The 11010-nt window shown below is 36.1% G+C and overlaps 1 protein-coding gene across 1 annotated transcript; it reads right to left on the reverse strand.

Annotated features, from left to right (window-relative positions):
- Positions 1-1816: 1816 nt before the first annotated feature.
- On the reverse strand, positions 1817-6793 carry gabarapa (GABA(A) receptor-associated protein a). Its single transcript, XM_034676628.1, has 4 exons — positions 6539-6793; positions 3152-3230; positions 2948-3066; positions 1817-2792 (listed from the first exon to the last, which is right to left on the reverse strand). Exons 1-4 carry the CDS (start codon positions 6626-6628, stop codon positions 2712-2714), a joined length of 369 nt encoding a protein of 122 aa, XP_034532519.1. The 5' UTR covers positions 6629-6793; the 3' UTR covers positions 1817-2711.
- Between the last annotated feature and the right edge of the window lie 4217 nt (positions 6794-11010).

An 11010-nucleotide genomic window follows, 5' to 3' on the forward strand; every position in this document is an offset into this window, starting at 1 on the left:
TAACACCTACCCCCTCAGAGCGATTTCAAGCTTAAAAACAACAAAACAGAAATGATCAATTCCTTTTCTAACAATCTTGTTTGCTTTTCTAGGTCATAAAAAGCCATCACTGTTAATTTCAGTCCATTTCATGACCACTTAAAAGCTCCTCACAGGAGCTTTAAACAACTTTATAAACAGCAGTTAATTTCTATTTCTATGCAACATCAAATAGGTCTCTATTTTCCAAATTGAGCATATTCATTTATCAAATGGACAGGTGTTTGAAATGTTTCTTGTTTGACAGAAATAACTCAGTGTGCTCCTTGGGCCATCAAAGGTACTAGCTGCTTCAATCTTTAATTATTACTGAAAAGTATTGCACTACAAAAGTATAGAATTTTTGCCATCTTTCATTTCAATGTTATTATGACAATGTGAAGCCACATGCATACATTTATTCATGTTATTTTCCCATATTATTTCCTGAAAATGTTTCTCGGACATACAAGGGGGTACTTGGCTGAAATTGTTTTTGAAAGGGGGTACACAAGCCAAAAAAGTTTGAGAACCCCTGTATTAGAGGATACTTTGAACCTCTTTATTCTTTATTCCTATCCCTATTAGCTTCCACAACGTTGTTGCTAGTCTTCCTGGGGTCCACACATAAAAACAATAAAAAAGTCATTCACAATCACAATTCAAAACATCTTAAAATATATAATAAAATATTGCTGAACATTAAATAAGCCATAACAACCCTGAGGAAAAAAAAATCTAAAAGAGAAAAAGAAAATAATACAAGGAATACCGAAACAGTCAGAAGCTCAAAACAAATAATAATAATCGAATCTACCTCAAGCTTAAAACAAATCTTTTCATGACTTTTTTCTATTTGCAACGGGAAGAGTATTCCAGGCAGTAAATCCTCTATATAAAACAGTTTGCATCAAGGAATTTGTTCTTGGGCTTGGTAAGGCCAGGAGCTCTGAACTCACTTGACGCGTAGTGTGCTTGTGGTACGAACCTGTGTACACCAGCTTTTCTTGAAAGAAGATTGGGGTGTTTTTCCAGACTACGTTATGCTATGAATGTAGAATTTAGGAACTTTCTGCAAATTTACCACCTCTCCTTTTTTCTTCTTGTGACAATTGGATTTCCATTTTCTGGATATGGACAATATGATCATATCACGTTTACGAAGGTCCTCTGGTTGACCTCCCTTGTCATGTTAATAAAAAAATTTTAAAGAAGAAAAATACAAATAAAATACAAATATTGAATAGTGACTGTACCCATCCTAGTAATGTATTGACTTTTAATTTAAAGTAGTTTCACTTTGTTTGTTTTTTATTAACGTAAATTTCATGTGGCTGTGTTTTCTTCAAATGTTGTCCTTTTTCTATAAGCTGTTTCTGTAATGTTTGAAATAAATTGGTCAAAGAAACAAGGAGCCCTTAATATGCTTATGTTCTGTCTTTTAAAGTGAACACAAGATATCCATGTCATCTTGCACAACTTTAAGTGACACATTGGAGCAGCCACAGTAGTTGATACGATAAGACAAACATACAAAAACAGGAGCAAAGGCCATACTTTATCAGAAATATTGGGTGTCGTATGTTGACACATTACAACGCCCTCCAAGACAAACATAGTACGAATGAAACAGACTTGACATGATTCTTTTAATTTCAGGAGGGCGTTTGTTTGATTTACTTCTTTTTCCCTGTTGGTTGGTTTAAATCCGAACACTACACTACGATGACAGTGCATATTTTTTGCAACCCTGTAATAATCACAATCATCAGTACTCAATAAAGACAAGAAACGCAGGTAGCTTTTACCACATTTTATCATGTATGGTCATGAGTGGAGAGAAAGAGCCAGTAATGCAGCTGTATACAGAGTTCAAATCTTGTTTTTTTTTTAAAAAAGGAGACAAACTTAAAAAAAAGAGAAAATTGCACTCAGCTTTACAATACCTTTAGAAATGAAGCCATCTAAAATTAACAATAATAACAACAATAATCATAGTAGCAGTCAACATAATAGTCTTACCACTGAAAGCAGGGTATGATTGTTTAGTCTGAATTCTATTAAACTCCTTTATAAAGTCTGATACTGGATAGCACACGTATTCTCGTTTACAGACTTCAGTATCTGGTGAATTTGAAACAATTATCAAGCAATGTTTTTTTCCAGGAAAAGAACTGCCGCTAAACAGTTATCCTTTACTCTGCCAGAGACAAAACAACCTGCCCTCAGCTGGTAGAAGCCACCAATGTCCTCCAAATGCTTTCTCCTCCTAAAGCCAACAAGAGCAGACAACCAAAAGCAATCTTACATGTCCATAAGAGCTGATTTGAACTCACATACTTTGCCTTTCCTCCCCTCACTATGGGCTAACTCAAATTACAGCCTATTCTAATGTTTTTGTTATTTCTCAGAGTTTTTTTTCCGTTAAGCATGATCAATTATTACACTTGAAAAATAACTGGCCAGAGCAACCCTAACCTACTAAACAAAAGAAAAGCAGAGGTAAATACAATTCAGACTGCAGAATAAGAAAGACAGAAAAGGATGGGAGAGGGTGGTGAAAGTGCATTTGACATATTTACTCTGGGAACTCTAGGCTGCTGAGCTGGATTTAATATTTAAATGAATGGATGAATGGTGGAGGTCTCAGGGAGGTTGGTAGTGGTTGGAGGAGGGGGGGATGGTAGGCGGGATCAGATTTCCCTTTGGCTGCTCCCATACACACTCTCATCACTGTAGGCAATGTAGAGGAAAAAGTCCTCTTCGTGATGCTCCTGGAAGAGACAGGAAGAAACAAAGATGTTAGAGGAACATTAAAAATGCATGGGGGGGGAGTGGGTGCTCACTTTCATATCAGCAGGCAGGAGAACAACACTAAAATGTAGTCTGTGTACAGATCAGTGAGGTAGAAGATGAGTAAGGCTCTTGCCTGGTACAACTGTCCCATGGTAGCTGAGGTGGGTGGAATGACGTTGTTTACAAAGAAGAAGAGAGCGTCCTCAGCCCGCAAGTGGATTCTTTTCCGGATGAGGAAGTAAAACTGGCCCACTGATGAACAAAATTATAATATTTCAGTTATAAATATAGCATACTACAGATCCTCAACATCGTCTTATACATAACAAATTCTTACCTGTCAGGTCAGAGGGGACAAGGTATTTCTTCTTGTCCAGGTCTCCTATTCTGGCTTTGGGGGCTTTCTCCACAATAACCTGAAAGGATGGGAGGAAACGTCACACAGTGTGTCCTGACTGAGAGATATGGCATATTGTATGTTTTTTGTGTCAAGTGACAAACACTGAAATAAAGGTTAATCTTTTCAAGAATAAGGAAGTGAGGATGAACAAACTGTCAGTCAAGCGAGAAGATAAGCTAATTTAGGCCCTGGGTTAAATTTTCATAGAAAAACCACTAAAGTGTTTTCTAGCTTAGCATTTATGTTATGTATGAAAAGAAAAAATAGTAGGGGTTTTCTAAAACCACTTTAATAAACACATCATGGAAGGAAAACAGATTAAATTAAATGTATAGATGCATGTCCGTTTCAAGCTTCCACACATTTATACCTAGTGGCAACAATGTGACTATTTCTGGTGGTACTTAGTTTGAGTACGAAAAAAAGGCCTGAAAACACACAAAGATCTAAAGTAAACAACTGAAATTGATGCATTATGCGTGTATGTGTATGTCTGTGTATATATGTGTGTATATATATTTTATTATTAATTTTATTCTTATGTATTTTCAAATTTGAGTTTTGATTATCTTTATATAACCTTCTTTTCTATTTTATTTTGAAATTATTATTATTATTATCTTTTTCTTTCTTTTCCTTTTCTATTTATTTTATATTTCTATATAATTTACTTTCCAATTTTGTATGGGTGGAGGGTCACAAAATGTAAAAAAAAAAAGTGTTGTGTCAAAAGGGTTTGAACGTGTAAGAAATGTATATCATACATATATATATATATATATATATATATATATATATATATATATATATATATATATATATATATATATATAATATTGACACAATAAAGTATAAAAAAAGAAAACAAATGGATGCATTATCATAGAAACAGAGTAATAAAAGTAAAAAATGCTTGTGCTGTTTTGTTTGATGTGTCTCCTCCTCCTCTATCTCTTCCTTCTCCAGCCAAGAATGACATAGCCAGAAGGCTGACATTGTTGAATTGGAAGTCCTCTGTCCCACCTACCCATTCGCGCTGGATTAAGAGTGTACTTTATTTTCTTAAACTTGAAAAGATTAGGCTGACCCTGAGTGGCAAAGCTCATATCTTTAAAAATTATATATTGGACCCTTTTTTTATCTCATGTGGATAGCTCAGCTTGCTGTGTGTGTTTAGACTGAGCATCACCATGGTGTGTCTTACTAGGTTTAGATTATTGCTTTCATCTGTTTATTTTTATTATACTTGCGTTTTGTCTTATGTTCTCCATTTTTGAAGTTGTATTTAGTTAATCTGGAGGGAGTATGTGTCGGGGTTGGGGGTTGTTTGTTGTTTTGTATTTCGTATGTCGCCTGTGTGTTTCTTTGTTCCAAAAAAAAAAGAAAAAATGTACCAATCTCTAATTTTGGATGTGATTGTTTTTCACTGTGAAAATCAATAAACAAAGTTTAAAAAAAAAAAGTAAAAGTGCATGTCCAGGCTTCCGTATATTTCAGACCTAGAGAAAATGAAACTAGTATTGATGCCTCTTCTCTTGAGTCTAAAAATAGGTCGGAAAAAATCCCACCTGCCAACACACCATTTAATAGCATGCAGTTGAATGCTTAGTCAATGGAGAAGAATTGCCAACAAAAAAGTAAATAGTGGTTTTATAACTATAAATATATATATACATATCGGCTATGTGTTCTCATTACATTATACTATATAATTATCTTTGCTATGTTATATTATGTTACATTACATTATTATTGTTTACTACAACTTACGGTCATATTATATACCCATATTGTCAACCTGTCACTACTGAAACATTTTTAATACTGCCTGTTATTATAATACCTTCATTCCCTGGGCTTTTTTACATAGGGAACTGTTACTATTCTGTGTTTCTGTTTATACTTTTTTTTTTTACCAATTGGAACTTCTTCTTGATTGTGCTTATGTCTGAGTTTCTGCAACAACTGAGTTTACCCCCCGAGGATCAATAAATTAATATCTTATCTTATGTGTTACTTTAATTCGATTAACTGTTCACTAACCCTAAACTTAGGAGTCATCTGGTAACAAAGAAAGGCAGAAAACTCATTACATTTTCTATTTCCAAGGTTTTATTTTTTACTATAATGGGTAAAATATACTATTTTTAGATAACTTTCATCATTCAACTTATTTTATTGCATTTTTTTTCAGTATTTTTTTGTTCACCACAAGTTAACAAATTATAGGTTCAGAGTATTTAAGTGTAAATTGAATTGTTTGAAAAACTCCTTTGTGTCGATCTCTGTTAGAATTTTAAATAGTAAATAGCCTGTTTTTTACAGTTGGGACAGTGTTATGGTGCTCTCTCTTTGAGAATATGCTGTGTGAATGTTGTCAATTGTATGAATGTGTATTATTTATGGTATTTTTCCTTATTTATTTATGTGTTCTTGTGTCATTGTGGTGATTTTTGACGGAGCAGGTAACGTGCAGCACTGATGTCTAGGACAAATTTCCCTACGGGGACAATAAAGTACATCGTATCATATAAGTAAAACAAAACCAACAAAGAGAAGAAAAAAATACAATAATAATAATAATACAAATAAAGAAATAATAATAATTAACACTACAAACAAAAAGGAAGATAAAAATAAGAAAACAAGGTAAATAAAAAATCAATAATAATAAATATTGTTAGATAACTTAAAAAAAAACATTCTGGAAGACATCTCACGACCCCCCCATTTTTGGGAACCCCTGTATAAGATTATCTAACGATGGGATTGTAAATCTGGTTGGAAAATGACGCCTTGAAACAGCTGTTAAATAAGAGGTAAAGAAAAATAAAAAATAAATAGGAAAGCAAATAAAATCCATGATCTAGCAGAGCCAGGGCGAGGTAAACAAGCTCCCTGTGTGTTGACACAGACTATTTTAAGGTGCAGTGCTCTGAGTGTTTCAACATACAGTCTCAAACAACGATCACACCTTCTGACATTATGTTTAAACCAGAGAGTTAACATTTTCCCTTCACATTAAACATCTCTCTACACAATGAGACAATTATTGCTTCAAACAAACACACAACCGGAAGGATTACATGAAGCTTTCACAGGCTGGCCTTCACTGAGAGGCCGATATCCTTCTCAGATAACCTCTAGCTAGCTATGCGAACGTGGCAGTCAGTTTAAGAGGAGAATATTAATCGCCAATGTGTTATAGCTGCTTCTTAACTAAAGTATTGGACATGTGTGCAATTCATGACATACATCAGATCACATCTGGCATTAAAGAGGAATTCTAGCTCCCAACATGGATGGTGCTACCGAGCTACTCACAGGCACCCTGTCCGGATACTTCTTCCTGATCTTCTCCCCTTCGGACCGTCTCTTCTCGAAGGGGTGCTCTTCTTTGTATTGGAACTTCATGGTTCAGAGAGATGACAGACAACACGTCGGTCACTCTGGATCTGTAAGGTACAGGTTTCCTTGAAGGGACAGCTCGGATCTCTGACACACACTCTCTCCACAAAAACAAACGATGCTAACTAGCTTTAGCTCGACACAGCTGTTTTCCTAGTGCGATTGCGGCGGAGGGATACAATAACAATATGACGTAGCGGGGAGGGCAGTCTTTACGTTATTCAAGATACACAGTTACTGTAGGCGTTGATTTATCATTAGTGTTCATTCAAATGAATTTAGTCTTTTAAAATAGTCAAATTTCTGAGTGCTTGAGAGTAAATAAGGCGTTTTTCGGAGGGACTATTATATTTTGATCATCCCCCTGCGCGTAATGACGTAGGGCAAGGCGGTGAAGAGGCAGCTGTCCTTGTCATATGACCGAGGCCCAGCAGTTAGCTGCTGTAGGGAGGAAACATGAGAGATTGCGCTGATATTGTGTTTTTAAAGGCCAACGCAGTATAAATACAGGCACTAACACTATAAATTGGGTCTAGAGGAAAGTGGGTTAAATTATTATCATTATGTATTGACACATTAACCGGGCACCTGTCTTAATATTGTCTCATTTGGATAGAAGTCTCAGAAGTCCCACTGTTGTCACAAAAGAAAATGAATATTAACAGAACAATTGAGCTAGTTTAGAGGAGAACAAAAGAATAGAATAGAATAGAATAGAATAGAATAGAATAGAATAGAATGTACTTTATAAAAAAACAGTGGTGGACAAAGTACACAGCTTCATTACTAATGTTAAAGTATAGATCCTCCAGGTCAAAAATTACTTCAATACAAGTGAATGTTTCTCTGTCAGATTATTACTTCTGTTAAAGTACTGAAGTACTTGCTTTTAAAAATATATATCAGTGCAGTCAAAATACATAGAAGTACATGCAGTTATATTATGTTTATTTAGAAAACATTTCTTGAAATCTCTAAAAACAACACCATGGAATTAAAACAGCAGGTAAGTTACTCCATGCACAGACCACTTAGTTTGAAATGTTCATCTGGAGTGAAACAAACGTTACGTTGCTCAACACGCTTTCTCAGGTTGGACAGTGAATTTTTGTATGTTTGGGCAGAGTGGGAAACAAGGAGAACATTTCAAACAATACGTATCATTCTTCATTTTAAAAACCTCTAACATGGGCTGAAGATATGGACATGGGTGCTCAGGTGGAGAATTATAGCCATCATTACCACCTCTAAATGAACTGCATGATCTGAGTGAAAGTTGCTCTGTGTTTGCTCCATGTTCAACCGTGGAGACGCATGATATACAGGTACGACTAAACCACTGAGACAAACAGAACTACACAAACACATTTCACTGTCTTAGGGATCAGATTTCAGAGAAGAGAAGGAAAAGTAGTGAGTAACTAGAGCACTGATAGAAATGTAGTGGAGGAAAAAGTACAATAATTGTCTTCTGAATGTAGTGGAGTAAAAGTAAAACGTTTCCCCAAAAAATTATTGTAAAGTACAGATACTCAAGAAATGTACTTAAGTACAGTACTCAAGTACATTTACTTTGCTACAGTCCACCACTGCTGATAACAGAACCATTGAGCTAGTTTAGAGGACAATAAAAGAAGGGAAGGCAAGCAACACTGACAGATTCAGTAGTGATATTTGCAAATGAAACTCACACCCCTAAAGTATCCCTTTTTACTTGTTAAGGGTCCTTGAAACCTTAAGTCCCCATGCATCCATACATTTTATTTTGCCAGTTTTCCTGTGATAATATATTTTTTTGTCCTTCTCCTGAGGTTGCTTCTTGCCCATGAGATGTTTCTGTTTCGACTTTGAAAATACACAGCGTAAATAGCTCAAATTAATTAAGCCAGAGAGAGTCAGTTTTCATTCATGAGCACATTCCCGGAAAAACTCATGGGAAAACTCACTAACCTGTCTATTGTGCAACTGACCCAGAGCTGTATGACTCACTCTACTTACTCTGCTCATGTGATATCTGTGTCTGAATTCCCCTCTGAACATCGAAGTGTAATAGTGGTTTAGGTTTAAGGTTATATTTAGAGACACTGCATACAAGTATCTTTTAGCTTAACTCTGTGTTAGCTGCAGTTTTCAAACATTAGAAACAAGCTAGCCTGAGCTACAGCTACAAAATGTGCTGAGTCACTTCAGGGGGGAATTGTTAACCTGCTCTTTTGTCCAAGCTGTACATTTAAACTGGAGTCATAGTGCTATTGCAGGACTCAATAGCACTATGACTTCCCCGTCCACCTCAAATTACCTCTTTCACAAGGGAGATCTGACAGACACAGCTCAGCCCTGCCTCATCACAGACTGGTCAGACTGGTCCAGGTTATACATAGCAGTCTCTAGATTCTGCCAACCACATGAACCGCAACTACTTAGTGGCATTTCCCTGCTATACACACTCTGAACATGAGCACTTGTGAACAAATGGTTGTTATCAAGGTTAACTTTCAGAGCAATTGGCCAAGTCAGCTTAATCAAGCTCAAAACACAGCAGACGGTGTCAAACGTGCTCAAAGCCACAGAAGTGGGGTATGTTCAGTCTTCCCTGGAAGTCCCTTTATCAAAATAAGTGTTAAGCAACAAAAGAGGGGGTGAAATATAAAAGGTGACTGCGCTGAGTCTATATAAAAGAGGATCAAAACATATGCGGTGTAATGTTTTTGGTTTTTCTTTCAAACCATCATCAGAAAAGAGGCACATGTTGAAGAAAAGGAAACAAAATGTACTGAAATGCTGGTGATTGCACACACATTATGTTCAGAAACTTACCTGTGTGCTTTGTCCGAGAGGGCTGAAGATTACAATGTCGACAGTCAAAAAAATGGGGAAAAACAATGCACATTGAAAAAAAATTACGCATGCATAATTGTCAGGAAGAGGAGTAAGACAACCTGCACTGCTGCTTTTAAGACTCAAGTATCTCTCATTTATAAGTTTATCAGGTGCATGTAGCAGAAATGTTGCAGGCTAATATAAAAGTCCTGTAAAATATGAGGTGAAAGATGTTTCTACCATTCAGCCTATCCGCTTAGACATAAATGTGCTGGATCAAATAATGCAGATATATCCAAGTAATACAATTTTGAAGTGGTTTCAATAAAAAATATTAGAATTAACAATCAACAGCCTCAAATGTGAGACTTGGTTATAAGCAACCACTGTGCTCTGACACCATACTGCAGTTTAATAGCTACTAAAAAAGTTAGGGTGCATTTCTACCAAGAGTTCCGGGGTCTTTTAGCCCCCAGAACTACTTTCCCTGGAACTAAAAGGTTCATCTGCCACCCATTGTTGTCTGTGTTTTGACCGCGGGCTGAAGTCCCGGATAGATTGTGCAAATCAGGCCAGTGACATATGGAGATAAAAAATTATATTAAATAATATTTTGAAAATCTTAATATAAAACTGAACTAGTATGCATTCCCAGGAACTCCCTCTGTGTTTCAACAACTGTGTAAACTCCACAAACACTGTTACGTTCAGCCGAAAGTCCCAGGACCTTTGAAAAGTACTACCCTCAAAGCAGGGGCTTTTCAGGGGGGAGTAACTACCCCTGAACTAAATTTAGACCCTGGTTCCTCCGGTCAAATCGCATGTGGTTCAGGGGTAAAGTCCCTAGTTCCAGGGTAAAGTTCCTGCGGTCGAAAAACGCCTTTAGCCTGTTTCACCTGTAATGCTGCAGTGTGCTTTCAAACAACAGTTAACACAGTATGTTGAGCAATCAGAGGTTAACATTGCTGAAGAAGAAAAGAACTGAGTACATTTGTTTCATGATGAAAGCAAACCAAAACCGAGCAGTGCTATGGTAAAATGTTGAGGAAGTTAGCTTGTTTCCAGTCAGGATTTCCTCATTTGATGTTTACCAGGTTTTTAGCAGGATATAAAGATTACAACCTTTAACATTTTATGAAAAAAGAAGGAGCAAAGGTACAAATTCAGAATTACAGAATTCAAATGTATTCCTTAAATGGAATTCCTTGATTACGTTCCTTTTAGTTGTGACTGGATATGAAGTAGATAATAAAGAGACCTCTGAAGTATTCACCCTCTGTATGTTTGTGTTGACAGCCTCTGTTCCAGCCAGGTGAGTAATGTACATTAGATTTGGTACACTGTGAAGTCCTAATTAGTATAACAAGAGTTCCCATTTTTAATGGCATTGACATGAAGGACGCAATGCTACGGTGGCCCTGAAGGACAAAACAAGTTTACAAAAGATGAAACACTTTTACAAAGTTGGAGAAAAATGTACATTTTGGAAAACAAATTTACATTTAAGAAAACAAATTTACAAAATAAAAACTTTTACAACCAGTGAGACAATTTTGCAAACAACGGAG

Source organism: Notolabrus celidotus, chromosome 23, assembly GCF_009762535.1.
Source record: "Notolabrus celidotus isolate fNotCel1 chromosome 23, fNotCel1.pri, whole genome shotgun sequence".
Classification (NCBI taxonomy): Eukaryota; Metazoa; Chordata; class Actinopteri; order Labriformes; family Labridae; genus Notolabrus; species Notolabrus celidotus.